The 16,270-nt window shown below is 42.1% G+C and overlaps 1 protein-coding gene across 1 annotated transcript; it reads left to right on the forward strand.

The window, feature by feature from the left end:
- Window positions 1-985: 985 nt before the first annotated feature.
- LOC122119584 (vomeronasal type-2 receptor 116-like) lies at window positions 986-14,384 on the forward strand. The gene is made up of 6 exons (XM_042693598.1): window positions 986-1,188; window positions 6,407-6,695; window positions 7,077-7,886; window positions 10,064-10,291; window positions 11,288-11,411; window positions 13,465-14,384. Exons 1-6 carry the CDS (start codon window positions 986-988, stop codon window positions 14,382-14,384), a joined length of 2,574 nt encoding a protein of 857 aa, XP_042549532.1.
- The last annotated feature ends 1,886 nt before the right edge of the window (window positions 14,385-16,270 follow it).

Below are 16,270 nucleotides of genomic sequence, written 5' to 3' on the forward strand. Positions count from 1 at the left end.
ACTTCTAGTATGAGGAACTAATAGAGAAGACAGGTAGGGAGACATGGACAGAGCTGCCACCACGCAGCTGTCCAAGTGGTAACAAGAATTCCTGGAGCACTCAGGACATGATGGGAACACAGCAAAGCAAGACCCATCCATGCACCCACAGCTACCAGGATCCTCAGTGTGTAGGCCTGCTATGTTCCCAGAAAGTCAGAGATCATAGAACATCTCTGTCTAACAATGGACTGCCAATATATTGATAAGTGCAGTCTGATGGTCAACAACATGCAAGCACTGAAGAAGGTCAAGATTCAGAATACAAATATGTAATTGGTTAAGTGAATTGACCTTGAAGTATTGATCTGTAATGATAGAATTCCAGGACTCTGTTGGTAACACCTGCAGCAGTACATAAATACATTGAGCTCTTCTGGATTCTTGTGCATGTGCAGTTGGTATAAAAACCTGAATGGGTCATTTCATAAAACTTCTCCCTTTGCCCTATGTTGTGAGTCTGCCCATCCTCATCTTTGATGGTGCTCCAATATCTCTGACTGGGCCATTGCTGGCCATGGCGCTCTATGATCATTTGATCTTCACATGGCATCCACTCCTGTCATCCATTCCCATCATCCCTAGTGACCCTTGATTGGTTGTACTTTTTTCTGTTCAACTTTTTGCTTTCGCACAAGTTTGTGAACAACTCAACAAGAGAGGAATCCATCCCTGGAGTTTCATTATCTACAGTCTTGGATGAAATCGTGGTCCTGAGGGTGTGGAGAGGAAGATGGTACACATGTTTTCTAACTTCTGTTTTGACCTTAAAGCTGGGCCCCAGATGCAGAGCCAGAGGGCAGAACGGGCTCTGTATTCCTCTAGGACAATTGAGGCCATCCAGGCACCAAGGAGCCACAAAAACTGAAGATCCATTTAGACACCCACCTGACGCTGCAGGCACAGTCTGCATCCAGAATCACAGCTCCATGTCCAAGTAGCAGCAATGTTCCCTGTGGCTCTGACACAGATTCTCCTCCAGCATCCTCTCCTGAACATTTTCTCTGAAGATGGCAGACGCATTTGCACAGAGAAATCTGTGGCATGCAGCAGGGGAGATGTGGTCATTGCTGGATTTTACTCCCTCTATTCTTGGGAATTGGTCGTTCAAGGCATGAATGACCCTACCCTGCAGCAACAGAACATTCAGTAAGTGATTTCATGGATTTTCTTAAATTTTGAATTTTCTCTTTGTGTTACAGTCAGATGTGGGGGAAGTTTGGACACAATCATTGATGTGCTCTGCATCTTCTACACTGCCCTCACTACAACAGCTCTACTTCATCTCAGGTGTTCCCAATGAATATTTTCTTTCTTCCAAGGGTACAGAGTTTCTGTCTGTCTTTCACTCGACTCCTCTTTCCAGAGATATCCCGACCACACCACCATCACTGTGACTCCTCCACTCATCACTGATACTCAGGGTCACTAGGGTGACCAAGTGTCCATACAAAGACACTAAAGTGCAATGTCCCCATCCATAGGACAAAGGCCAGGGAATCTTCAATCCATTCTGTTCTTTATACTTTTCAAAACAGGACCAATGTTTGCACCTTCTTCAGGGCAATGTTTCTTAGGATAGACATGCACTTTCTGCTTCTGGGGTTATTTCATGTCAGCAAAGCTGTGGGAATGGGGAGCTGCTGGACAGTTCAGTAATTAGAGATGCATGACACATTTGATTTTTTTCCCCTTAACTAATGTAAATAAGCTTCTGTCCTGCTATCCATGTCTTGGCCTGTCTCCTATGTCATTCCCAGAAACTCTGTTTCCATTCCTTGTGCTCCAACATGTTTCCAGGCTTATTTATTTTTCCCTGCTCATAACTTCCTAAACTAGATTTGAATGTTTTTTTTTCATATATATTGTCATTAATGGGTCTTGAGCTCTGGGCTTGGATGTTGTCCCTGTGCTATTCAGCTTAAGACAAGTGCTAGATTGCTGGCGCCACAGTGCCATTTCCAATTTTCTAGTGGTTTATTGGTGATAAGAATTTCATGGCCTCTTCTGCCCTCACTGGCTTTGAACCCTGAACCTCAGATCTCAGCCTCCTGAGTAGATAGGATAACATGGGTGAGCAAAGGTGCCTAGCTTTTTCATATGTTTTATACACACTTTCATTCATGCATTTGACCCAGGTGAGCTCACTACTTTCAGATCTACAGAATTCTCTGTAAACTAGGGAAGTCATGAATGAATCTTCTCAGAGAAGTTGTGTGGAAACACCCTGTATGGGGTTTGTTCAGGAGAGGAATACTTTATTCCATGAGAGATTTATGAGAAATACTGAAGCCAAATTAATGTGGTGAGGAATTGAGTGAGAAAGATGGGGCTCATGTGTAAACCCAGCATTAGAAACGTACCCCCATGGGAGGTGGGAGATGTCAGAGCTATCCTCTTCTCTGTCCATTCTCTAATTGAGCTGTGTGTGTGTGTGTGTGTGTGTGTGTGTGTGTGCATGTTCACACACACTCTGGTACTCAGGCATCATCTCAAGTCCTGATGGCTGTCCCTTGGCGTTTTTTTCTGTCATGGCTGCCACTCTACCAATTGACCTACAGCTCTGTAACAGTTTCTGTAGAGTTGCTTGCACATAAAATGTGTCACAGACATTCCTGCCCAAAGTGACTACAAAACATAATTCTCCTATATCATCCTCCTTAGTAGTTATAATTGCAGCCGCCACCAGTTCCCAATTCATATTTAGTATTACTGACATTCTAGATGTCAAGCCTCAATTACATTGCACACAATGACATCAACAAACATCCATGAGAGTTGAGATTCTCTCTATGGGAATTTCCCTAAAATGATTATATTGAATGCTAGGAGAACTCATCGTTCTGAAACATTCTTAATTCATATTGGCATGTGATACCATCTGGCCTTTGAAATGTCTCTGAATTATACCAGTCTGACTGGTCTGGCTTTGTGCTTGTCTTTCCAGAAGTTCCAGGCAGGCTTCAGTGTTCCTGGGTCTCTAGTGACTTCCACAATGTTACCACTAGAGGGAGTGCAGGGACTGTGAGAAGTCAGCTGTAAGGCAATAAACCACTTCAGTACCAGAGAAAACCAAAAGCAATTTTGGTGACAAATACTCTGTGGTTCTAAAATCCTCACGAGAACCCCGATGAGTCATGGGTCCAAATATGCCTTCTCCTGGGTGCACAGAGGGCCCATATGCCTCATCCACAGGGAATGGCCTTGTGCATGGATTCTGCCTAGTAATAGCAAGATCTGTGTGCTGGAATAGTCGTTAGACACAGCTGTGGCCCCCAGAACTCTATTACACCTGGAATACCAAACAGCAGGGTCACCAAAACAGATGAAGGTTAATGAAGTTTCCCTCTAAAAGTAGGGACTCTTCACTTGGGATCCTGGACTCTGATCGCAGAAGAAGAAATTCTAGACAAGTCACAACAAGAAGAAAATGTGGCAGAGCTTTCTTCAGTAAGGAAGTAAAGAAACAAGCAGGTAGACAAACAGTAAACAGAAAGGCAAAGACACACTCTAACTGAGGAGAGACACAGCTCTTGGGCTGCCAGGGGTATTCAGATGGTAAAGGCAGGAGGTCTGACTTCAAAGATACACAAACATAGGTCTGTCATCTTTGCACTAATCACTCCTGGTGTTACACTTTCTGAGTTTCTGTATGTTTTGGCCATTCTTTCTAGATGATTATCCTTGAGTGAAGGAAGGTGTGCTCTTGTCTATATTTGGCGTAGGAAGTTGCATATGTTTTAGGGGAGCATTTTGGGAGGAAGGCATTTGCCTTAGAAGACAACTGTTAATTCATATGATGAGAAATGCATCTCTCAGGAAGCAATGCAACCTGTTGCCTCTCTTTGAAGTAAAGATACTAGCCCTGTGTTTCTAAATCACATGTTTCTGAGTTGCCTTCTCTAGGACTCATTTTTTTCCTTATTTTATCCAGCTCCTTTTTGTGCTCAATGACTTTGGTCCCTTAATCTTAAGATATGTAGATGGATGAATAGCTCTCTGTTTGCTGTGAGCTTCACATACCTCATTTTTTACTAATCTATTCTACTCCATTTTCCCCTAAATGACTTCATTCCCTTAATCTTAAGGGAAGTAGATGGACAAGCTTTAAGCTTGAGTTTTTGAATTCTTGGAATGCATTAACCAGGCCTCATTTTCCTTAGTCTATCCTGCCTGAGTACAGCATGCTCAGTCTACTGTGATCAAGACCAACACAGTGCAGGGTGAGTACTAAGATTGACTCAGGTTGAATGTGGTAGAGGTGTGCTCATGAGCCAAGATGCCCACAACCATACAAGATTAGTGATAGCTAATATATACTTCAGATTGTCTGGTGGTAGATGACTTTCTCAGGTATTGAGGTGATTACAGAGTCTGCCAGAGGCTGTCCTGGCTATATGGTCATGGCACAGTTCTAGTGCTAGTATCTAGACCACTGTAAGCTGTGGGACCATATCACCATCTTACTCCCTGTCTTACCTATTATAATTGGGATGGAAAACCATGCAATGCTACAGCAGCATGGTAAGGTTTATAAAGGAAGCCACAAGCTGGGCACGGGTAGCTTACGCCTAGAATTCTAGCTACTTAGGAGGCTGAGATCTGAGGACCGGGGTTCAATGCCAGCCCAGGCAGAAATGTCTGTGAGACTTTTATCTCCAGTAAAACAAAGGAAAGCCAGAAGTGGCGCTGTGCCTCAAGTGCTAGAGAGCTAGTCTTAAGCTGAAGTCAGATCCCAGGCCTAGAGTTCAAGACCCACAAGCAACAACAACAACAACAAAAAGCCAGAGGACCATCTTTGTGAACAGCACCATCTGCTCAGTCTATCTAGCATCCCCAAAGCCTAAACTGTCATGTGGATAAACTAAAGCCACACTCTAGCTTATGCTGCTGTAGACCAATGCACACTGGATTACTAGAGAGACTTCAGTTTCTGGCTGGTGCCATCTTGAGCACTGTCCTTCTAGGGCAGTGGTCCCTGAAATTATTCACTGTGCAATGAGACTGGACTGAGCCAGATGACAACAGAGTCACATAGACACAGTGGCTTCACAAAGCTAATCAAGAAGACAGGTGTCAGCCTATTCCACCCATGGTGGAAACTGATGGAAATGGTATTTGGTTCTGCCTCAGCGACCTTCCAAAACCTCCTGAAAGATTCTAATGTCAGCTGTGGTGTTAGCACCAAACAGTGTCTCTATTCTGGATTATTGGTCCAATCATGACATGCCTGACAAAGGGTTCTAAGAAAAACTCTGACCCAATCTTCTGACCTGCTCACTAGAAGGTTGTATCCCATACCTGCTGTAGTTCACAAGATTGGAGGAGGGAGGTTGTGGCAGTGTCTTCCTTCTCTGTCCTAAACCAGTTCCAGAGGCACAATTTATGGTCTGGACCCAAGAATAGAAACTATAAGCACAACCCCAGCACTGGTCTCAGTGTACGGGGATGGTGCTGAGATTTAACTTTAATTCTCTCCCTCCCTGCAATGTCATAGGGTTTCTGCCCATAATGAGCAACTAATGCTGGTAATGGGGAGAAACATGGAGATGGCTTCTTCCTCCTTTTCTCACACATCCTTTTCTGTTGTTTGTTCTACTAGAGAAGTATCTTCCAGTCCACACACCCTGACTCTCATCTCCTCTTTGTTGCATGAGGCAATCTTCATGTTCTAGCTTCCTGAGCTGCCATCTTGCTCTGCTTCTGGGGAATCCCCATGAATGATGACATTCTCTCAGTCAGCTTAGTGTGCCTCTACCACATCAAATGAATTTTGTACTTCTGTGATTTCTTTAATTTCCTCACAAGGCAAGATTCACTTCTTTGCAGAAGGAAGCACCATTGGCAAATGTGTGGCAAGCGAGCACAGACACAAAGCAGCCTGCTTTCCAATTTACTCCTAACACAGCAGGCCCTGCCTCTCTGCTCATACTGGTGGAACGCAGGTGGACAATCTACTCCCAATTGGAATTGTGTTTCTCAAAAGATTTTCCATATGCACAGCTAATTTAAGGTACTAAATGATTTGGGATGTGAGCTGAGCCTGCTCCTATGTCACAGCAGACACCAGTGTTTTTCACATATCCATACAGGGCAGAGAGGAAAAGCCAGCTGGCTCACTCCCCCCACCCTCTCTCTCTCTGCAATCTCAGAAGAATAGTCATCTCATGTATGCTGATCAAAGCCTGTTCAGGAACTGTCTGATTTCTAAGAACTTTTCTTAGACTCAAATTAGAATGCCATCCCGTTGGATCTATACATATTACTGTGTGTAGAAATCGACATTTGATTCAACAAAGTCATGAGATTTGCAGTTAATCATTTGTAATACTTGTATACCTACCCAAATTGTGTGATTTCTGTGCAGGATCAACTTAAAGAAATACCAATTGCTTCTCACCCTGCTGCTGGCTGTGGAGGAAATCAACAAGAATCCCCATCTGCTACCCAACATGACTCTGGGGTTTGAGATCTATACTGTACATTACTCAGGTACTGATCTGTTAAAGGATCCACTCACTTGGCTGTCTGGGAACAATAAAAACATCCCTAATTACACCTGCAGAAGAGACAGCAAAGCTATAGCGGCACTCACAGGAATCTCAAGCACATTCTTCCCAATAGGGACACTGCTAGACCTCTACAAACTTCCACAGGTGAGGCTGGGATGGTGGGCAGATGTGAAGCCATATCCACAATGACTCTGTCCTCAACAGGCTGAAGAGGAGGTGGTATCACAAACCCTTCCAAATGCATAATCTCACAGGGAGAAGCCTCCAAAAGTGGGTGGGACATACACATTTTCATTGCTGCAAATAAAAGAAGGGGTGTTCAGAGAGTAAAGGATGACCCACAACTCTGAGCCTTATCTGTACATGTCTACAAAGAGTTCAGAACATGGGAGATAACTTTGCAAATGGGATAACCTAACTTTGGTTCCCACCACTGTACTACCACTTCTTTTGTTGTTCACATCAGGACTGAGATTTGCCTATGACCATCCTCTTCCTCATGTTGTTTCCATTTGTTCCCTGTAGTTCACCTTTGACTCTTTTGATCCTCTCCTGAGTGACCATGGAAAGTTTGGTACTGTCTATCAGATGGCTGCCAAGGACTCAGGTCTAGCCCTGGCCATGGTCTCCTTGATGCTTCATTTCAGCTGGAACTGGGTGGGACTATTCATCACCGAAGAAAACTATGGAATGTGGTTCCTCTCAGAATTGAGGGAAGAGATGGGCAAGAGTAGAGTCTGCTTTGCCTTTGAGAACATGATCACTTACAGTGTCCTATCAGATTTCTCAAATGATCTATCGATGCAGCGCCAGCTAATGGACTTATCAACCAATGTGATTATCATTTATGCGGACAGTAAATTTCTACTAGGCTTCATTCTTAAATTTAGGCACTTTTTAATTACAGGCAAAGTCTGGGTCATGAACTCACCCTATGATGATGTGACTATTGCTAAAAGACATTTTCTGATTGACTCTTTCCATGCACCTCTTATCTTCTCTCACCATCATAGAAACACTGCTAGGTTCACCAACTTTATTCTGACAGAGGCCTTTTCCAAGAACTCAGCAAATAACTCCCTTCCCAGGTCATGGATTCAGTCTGTTTATAGCCTACTGATTAAGTCTGACTGCAGAGACTTGGGGCACTGTTCATACAATGCCACACTGCATTGGTTGCTGAAGCACATTTTTGACATGACCATGTCAGATGAGAGTTACAACATCTACAATGCTGTGTATGCTGTGGCCCATGCCCTCCACCAGATGTTTCTTCATTACATGGAAGAGCCAATAGTGTACAATGGACAACCCAGGGCATTTCTCTCTTCACAGGTAATGGCTTTGCTTTTGGGTGACCTACTCTAGGCATGCAGAACTTCTATATAAGCTTTCATAGCAGATGCAACTATGTTATCTGGCACCATTTTGGCAAATATAAGAAAGTCTGTTGTGCTCCCCATGAAGTGATGGTAGAGCTGTGAAGACAATGTTCTTAAATAATGCTGCATCCGTGACAAGGTAGTGCTGTGTCTTCTGTCCCCATCCTCACTATGTTTGGAAAAAGCTGTCCCATTTTCAATAGAATATATTCAAATTCTCCTTGTGCCTTTTTAAAATAACAGATTAAGGGTGACTAGTTCGTTTCTTATTGTGAAAATACTGTACAGAGGGATTACAATAACATGGGCAAGATAATGAATACATTTCTTACCAAGAATTGTAGCCTCCTACTTTGTTTCCCCTTCCCATCCCTTCCCATCGGCCACCCCCTCCCATCCTCCCTATCCTATCCTCCCTCCACCCCCTCCAAATCAAAGCTGTGAAGTTTGTTTTCGACATAACGACTTGTACATCTCATTGTTGCAATGGGTCCACCTGTATCCCTATTTAAACGATTGTTTTTCCCCTTCCCCTCCACAAATTATTCTGACATCAAATACAGTGAAAGCAGGGGTTATACTGTCGGGGAGGGACATACAAAACAACCAGGAAATAATCTTATAAATGTGTTAGAAATAATCGCATTAAAGATAAAACATTTGAATACGTATCTTAGGGTTCATTTCCCTAACATCACCTTACCTGACCTTTCCTGCTTGACTCAGACATATACTAGATACTGCTAATAAGAGAAACCATGGGACCTATGTTTCTTTCAGCCTGGCTTACTTCACTTAATAAAATTTTTTCCAAGCCTTTCCATTTCCTAACAAATTGGGCAATGTCATTCTTTCTGATGGAGGCATAGAGTTCCATTTTGTATATAAACCAATTTTTTTAATCCATTCTTCTATTGAGGGGCATATGGGTTGGTTCCACATCTTAGCTATAGTAAATAATGCTGCAATAAACATAATCGTGCTACTAGTTTAGTGTGGTCTTGTTTGTAAACATTTGGGTTAATGCCAAAAAGTGGGATTGCTCGGTCAAAGGGGAACTCTATGTGCAGTTGAACATGTTTACACTCCCACCAACAATACAGTAAGGTTCCCTTCTGTCCACATCTCCTCCAGCATTTGTTGTTATTAGGTTCTTGATTTTAGCCATTTTAATTGGAGTGAGGTTGTATCTCAACTTTGTTTTGATTTGCATTTCTTTTAGGGATAAGGAGGTTGAGCATTTCTTCATGTGTCTATTGGCCATCCTTCTTTCCTCTTCAGAGAAGCTTCTCTTTAAGTCTTTAGCCCACTTATTTATTGGGCAGTTGTTTCTTTGAGGATTTGTTGTTGGGACATTTAATTTTTTGATTTCCAAGTATATTTTAGATATGAGACCCTTGTCCGTTGTATGGCTAGTGAGGATCTTCTCTAAGGGTGACTAGTTCTTGGAAACCTAATATTACCTAGACACAAGTGGCTCACACATGTGGCTCACTCATGACTACAATTTACCACCAAAAAGACAAAGGGGAAGCTGTAGCTCAATGGACAGAATGATTACTTTGAAAAAAACAGAAAAAAAAATAGTGGAGTGCCTAAGCTGTGAGGTCGCACCACAGGGAAGGCATACACACACAGACACAGACACAGACACACACACACACAGACAGACAGACAGACAGACACACACACACACACACACACACACACACACACTGAACTAAGTCTTGCTTAAGGTAATCTTTCATAGTTGTCAAAAATATTCTATGATTCTACTTAGTTTATTATTTACCCATATTTCAGACTGATTCTCCGTTCAGAATCACAAAATAAGTGATTGGCATGCAATTTAGAGAGTCTGTTGACGTCTATCATGTGATAATTCATTATTTGGCTGGATATGGCTGCAGTTTCATTCTCTTGAAATTGAGTTTCTGCATCCCATCCTGGAAACCCAGGTTTTAGAACTTGGTAACACTTTATTCTGCTGTGGGCCTGCATTTGATATAGTTGGTTGGATTCCTGTGGTATGTGTGAATCAGGAGATGGGAAAGAAGAGTCAACCATTGTTCTGGGGTTCTGTGATAACACTGGGAAGCACTTCACCATACTGTAATGTGTCCCTTTTAGCTGCATCCCTTTTTGAAGAAGATCCAATTTACCAATCCTGTTGGAGACCAAGTGGTTTTGAATGAGGAAAGGAAATTGGAGGCAGAGTATGACATTAAGAGCTTTTGGAATTTTCCAGAAGGTCTGGGACAAAAGGTGAAAGTTGGCAAGTTTTCTCCATCTAGGCCACATGGTCAACAACTGGTTTTGTTTGAAAATCTGATAGAGTGGCCCATAGGAATTACCAAGGTGTGTCATTTCTACTTTTGTTACTCTCTCCTTTAAAAAAATGTATTGTTATTAGGAAGTAGTTGTAGAAAGAGCTTACAATTCCCTAAGCCAGGTTATGATCACAATGCTTGTAGAAAATGTCACCACATCCTTATTTCTCCCTCAGGGTCAGTCGTTTCTAACCATAATGGCATGATCTATGTATAAATGAGCAATAAGCTTATACTGTTTTAAAGTTTGTTCAATAAAAAATGGCTCAGTGGTGTACATTTCACAACTTTCTGTTTCTGGAACTTTCTTACTAACAAATTCATGGACGGAACAGGGGAACATACCATGACCAATATGTTGTTCTATTGTTCTATGTTTGCATCGTGAATATCATAAAAGTTAAATGACACCTGTGAATCATCATTCCAGCACTGTGACAAAATATCTGAGGGAATCAAATGAGAAGGCACAAGGGCTTGCTTTGCTTCTGCCTGGAGATTTCAGAGTACGGTTGTATAGATAGTTGCTTCTTAGTCTAGTGAGACAGGATGTAATGAAAGGAGCATCTGCCAGAAAAATTCACCCACTTCATGACAGCTAGGAATCCAAGAGAGATGTGAATGGCCCTGGATACAGCAGCACCTCCAAAGCAATTAGCCATGCTTTAGAGTGTGGGTTTGAAATTTCTCTGAGTGATTTTCCTCTCATGCTCTTATTCATCTGTAAACAGATCACCTGAATTCAAGAATAGGCTGCAGGATTAACTCCCATTTCCTAATTTCCTAGAATTAACATCCATCACTTCAAGGCTCCATGTCTTCCCGATAGTAAGAGTGCTGGGTGTTCAGGCCCCACATATTCTTCAGCTCATGTCAGATGAAACTGTAAGAAGGTTCAGTAAATTAATTTGTTGTATGCATATAAATATTATGTTTTGATTATCATTTCCCCTAAATCACTTGAGTATCTCAGATGTCAGGTAAAAGAAAAAATGGTCACTAACTTTCATCTGAATATTCTCAGACTCCTCAGTCTGTGTGCAGTGAGAGCTGTGGTCCTGGATTCAGGAAGGTCTTTCTGGAGGGAAATGCTACCTGTTGCTTTGATTGCACTCCTTGCCCAGAGAATGAGATTTCTAATGTGACAGGTGAGTCTGTTAGTTAAAATCCCCATCTCTGCTTCCTAATCTTCAGTCCATGCAATCCAGTGGAGTGAGCTACAGTAACATGGCAAGAACACACATGCACCTTCACGCAGAGTTCCAGGGCTACCGTTAACCATACTTCCCTTAGAAGAAACAATCACTGCCCCTCCATTACATCTCTGATTGTATTTTCTAATCTATTACAAGCTTCATCTTGAGAATACCCATGTTCCCCTCTCCTCAATCGTATTTTTTATATTTAAATAAAATGTTTACCCATGGTTTCCATTAGGTCAAAAGCTATGTACTTATGACCATATAAGTTGATGTTAAGCGAAATGAACGCCAAGATAGGAACACAAGAGGTTTTTTCTTTCTTTTTTAATGTATTCATAATGACCATGTGATTTTTTTGTCTCTTTGGTATGTTCCATCCCCATGGTATAACCCCTGTTATCTTGTATATACATTTTCCTAATTTAGGAAAGGCAAGGAAAAAACAAACTGCTTAAATAGGGATACAGGTTGACCCACTTTAACCAGGAGATGTACAAGACACTATATTGAAACAGAACTTTACAACTTTGGCATTGTCGGGGGAGTACTTGGGGAGGTGGACAAGGAAGGGATGGTAAGGGAAAAACAAACAAGGAGGCAACAATGCTAGATAGGAAATGTACACGTTACCTTACTCATGTAACAGTACCTACTCTGTACAGTATTTTTACAATAAAAAACAAAAAAACAAAAAGGGGGAACAATGCTCGATAGGAAAAGTACTCATTACCTTAATCATGTAACTGTAACCACATTGTACAGTATCTTTGCAATAAAAACATATTTAATTAACAAGGGAGAAATGGAGAAAATAAGAGTTAAACACTGAAAAAAAGAAAATATCAAGGAGCAGTTCTTGATCGTTGAAATGATAAGCAAATCATCATGGAATTTTGGACCTAACACAGCCTTTCATTTCTGAGTGCCTGTTGCTGCTCATTTCTAATTAAATTTTATTTTCTATTTAGCATGCACTAATAATTCAAGGGGCTTAGTTATGATCACTCCATGTCTCACACTGGCACTAGACTGACTAGCAATTCTTCAAATATAAAAGATTCAGAAGTAGTTTATCATCTCCATTTCATTTCTCTTCTCCCTCCTCCAGCTGATCTTTCCCAGACCTTATCATATCAGTGGAGGAGCACTGTTCTTGACACAGATCAAATGCTCAAGAAGTTTGTGTTTGGTGTAATGAGGAGATTGAGGTTTGGATTAGACCCTCTTGTACAAAGTGAAGTGGTTTGGCTGATTCTCTATTCTCCATTGTGTCTTGAATGAGTAGCAGAGAGCCAGAGTGGTATGACCTGTCAAGAATGCAGCACATAATGTTGAAAATTATATATTACATCTGTAATCCAAGCGATTTAGGCAGTTGAGATTTGAGGAGGAAGCTTCGATATAATGATGTACAGGAAACTCAGTTAGATTCTTTCTCACCATTAAGCACCCAAAAAGCTGGAATTGGAGCTGTGTATCAAGTGGTAGAGTGGTAGTTTTGAGCATGAATACTCTGGAAAATGTCCCATGGCCTGAATTCAAGCAGTGGAGGAAAAGACAGACAGATGGAAGAAGGAAGGGACTAGAGAAGGAAGAAGGGAAGGAGGGAGGGAGTGAGGGATGGAGGGAGAGAAGAAAGGAAGGAAGGAAGGAAGGAGCAAAAGAAAGAAAGAAAGAAAGAAAGAAAGGAAGAAAGAAAGAAAGAAAGAAAGAAAGAAAGAAAGAAAGAAAGAAAGAAAGAAAGAAAGAAAGAAAGAAAGAAAGAAAAGAAAAGAAAAGAAAAACATAAAAACGGAAAGGGAGGAGTAAAAGAAGAAGAAATGTGAGAAAGAGATTTGATGTGAAAGCATTTTGATATAGAGAGTTACTCTATTGGTACTGAACTCAATACAGGTCAACTGGTGAATCAGGGAAAATGAGCTAGCTACTTGAATCAAGGGGGTTGAGAGGAAAGACAAATACTGAACACAAACTAATAGTGATTCTCACACCTCACCAGACATGGAGCAGTGTGTCAGGTGTACAGGTCATCAGTTTGCCAACATCCAGAGAAATCACTGCCTGAGAAAAACTGAGGGCTTCCTGGCTTATGAAGACCCCTTGGGTATGGCCTTGGCTTGCACAGCTCTTTGCTGCTCTGCACTAACAGCTGCAATTCTTGGGGTGTTTATCAAGCACCAAGACACCCCCATTGTCAAGGCCAATAACTGGGCCCTCAGCTACATCCTGCTCGTCTCCCTCATCTGCTGCTTCCTCTGCACCTTACTCTTCCTTGGCCGTCCCCACACAGCCTCCTGCATCCTGCAGCACACCACATTCGCAGTGGTCTTCACGGTGGCTGTCTCCACGGTCCTGGCCAAGACCATCACTGTGGTTCTGGCCTTCACGCTCACTGCTCCAGGGAGAAGCACGAGGCAGTGGCTGCTCTTCTGGCTTCCTAACCTCCTCATTCCGATCTGCACTCTCATCCAGGTGACCCTCTGTGGCCTCTGGCTGCGAATCTCTCCTCCCTTTGTGGACAATGATGCACAATCAGAACATGGATACATCACCATCCTGTGCAACATGGGCTCTCTCACTGCCTTCTACTGTGTCCTGGGATACCTTGGCTCTCTGGCCCTGGCCAGCTTCATTATGGCTTTTCTGGCCAGAAACCTGCCTGACACCTTCAATGAGGCCAAGTTCCTGACCTTCAGCATGCTGGTGTTCTGCAGTGTGTGGCTCACCTTCCTGCCTGTCTACCACAGCACCAAGGGGAAGGCCATGGTGGCCGTGGAGGTCTTCTCCATTTTGGCCTCCAGTGCAGGTCTCCTAGGCTGCATCTTTGCCCCCAAGTGCTACATCATCCTGATAAGACCTGAGAGAAATTCTTTCTCCCAGTTCAGGGAGAGATCAGTTTCTGGAAGAAACAAACATTAAGATAAACATAGATGTTGCCTAGAATGTTTAGAGGCTCTGAGAGCAATCTGTATTATATCTCAGTTTAATGTGAGGACTTCTTTGAACAAACAAGTTACTCTTATTCATTTCTCTGGTTAGGTTAGAGACAAAGCACATTCCCAACAAGACCTCCAAAATTTGCATTCTAACTTGGATATTTTATGATTCCTCCAGTGTAATCTGTCTTTTATACTATTGTACTTCCTAACGAGTATATTATCTACTGTGTTTTTTCCTTTCTCTTTCCTGTCTCAATTATTCTTCCTACCTACCCTATATCACTGCTTCAATATCACTATTTTGCTAAGCTACTAGTATAGGAAATTACGTTGTTGAACATTTCCATGCTTTCATTATTGTAACTCAAGTCCATTCTCTGACCTAGCTGAATACTTCTGTTCACATATTTTCTATTTTGCTATATAACTGAGTGTATTTTACTGGAAAATCTCTCATTCTCTCTCTTCTTTCTTTAAGAATTTGAGAGCAGTATGTTAATTTGTTGCAGTTTCCAACAGAAATCTATGAATGTATTTTTAGGGAAGAAATGCGAGTGCACCAAAATACCTACAGTTGTCCAAATGAGCAGCTGCAGCAATAGATTGCTTATTGGTCATTATTTCTTATTGAAATCCAAAAATACAGAGTACACAATTGGCCAAGCAGAGACTTGTCATCCCAGTCCCTAAGAATCCTTAATATTAATGGATGGAGAAATAGAATCATTTGTAAGAAGAGAAAAAGCTCCCCAAGAGAGGACAAAAACATCAGATAAGCTCTGACCTCAAAACTCTCAATGATCTTTACAATTCTATGAGAACAAGAATGATTCAGAAGAGTCCCTAAGAAATCAAAGTGTTGAGGAGCTTGAAGTAGGAATATTGCCAGGCCACCACCATACTGTTCAGCCAGGAGGAGTCCAATGGACAAACAAGCACATGTCTTTGAATCCAGACATCTTGATGTTATTCAAGGCTGTAGCTGTGGCTCAGTGGAGTGACATCACCCACACATGCATGACAGAGATACACACAGTGCTGTCTCTAATTCTGCTGGGCCATGGATGGAAAACAGAAAAGCATCTGCACAGAGACAGAAATGTTTGGAAGCCAGATTATCCCACTTACAATGACTCAAAGAAGAGACTGCTCACTCTTCTGTATAGGCGCTCATTTAATGATTGCCAGTTCTGCTTTTCAGTGGTCCATTAAAGAAAATTCCCTCCCTGGGATGGCTTTGAACTGCAATCCTCTAATCTCAGCATCCTGAGTAGCTAGGATTACAGGCATGAGGCACCAGCACCCTGCCATTGATGCTGTTTTGATAACTGAGGTCCAGACCTTCAATTTGATTGTGATAGTCCCTCTGCAGTACTCAGAAAGAGTTTAGAATAATACAGGTATTGTAGTTTGTGGAAGACTTTAACAGGATCAGAGCCAGTACTGTATAGTTAGAAAGGAAAAAAATTTGGTTACCCATTCTGGTAACAAAACACAACTATAAGAATTTATAAAACATAGGGAGCTGAAGCATTCACACAAGTGGTGACATAATTTTTACTGTGCTGTCCTATTATCTGGCTACCCAAAACCATTATGTTGATATTTATGATTAAGAGGTGGTATTTCCAAGACTCTTCATGTATCAAACACATCAGTACTTACTGGGTAGAGATGCTTCTGTCTTTAGACACAACCAAGGGGTAAAGAACCAAGGATCTCTTCAAGCCTGGTGCATAGGGAAAGCTCAGCCTCCATGCTCAGGACTGACAGACCAGGAACGGGCTAGTGCCAGCCTCATTTCCAGAGGACCACAGCTGTCCAGGAGATGCTCAAGTGAAGGTGGGAAACGATGGACTCATCATT

Source organism: Dipodomys spectabilis, unplaced genomic scaffold (genome assembly GCF_019054845.1).
Source record: "Dipodomys spectabilis isolate Male_0828 unplaced genomic scaffold, ASM1905484v1 ptg000173l, whole genome shotgun sequence".
NCBI lineage: Eukaryota > Metazoa > Chordata > Mammalia > Rodentia > Heteromyidae > Dipodomys > Dipodomys spectabilis.

Coding starts and splice junctions, on each gene's coding strand:
- LOC122119584 (XM_042693598.1), top strand. CDS start 986: ATGTTCCCTGTGGCTCTGACACAGATTCTCCTCCAGCATCCTCTCCTG. Junction 6,696..7,076: donor ACCTCTACAAACTTCCACAG/GTGAGGCTGGGA, acceptor TGTTCCCTGTAG/TTCACCTTTGACTCTTTTGA. Junction 7,887..10,063: donor GGGCATTTCTCTCTTCACAG/GTAATGGCTTTG, acceptor TGTCCCTTTTAG/CTGCATCCCTTTTTGAAGAA.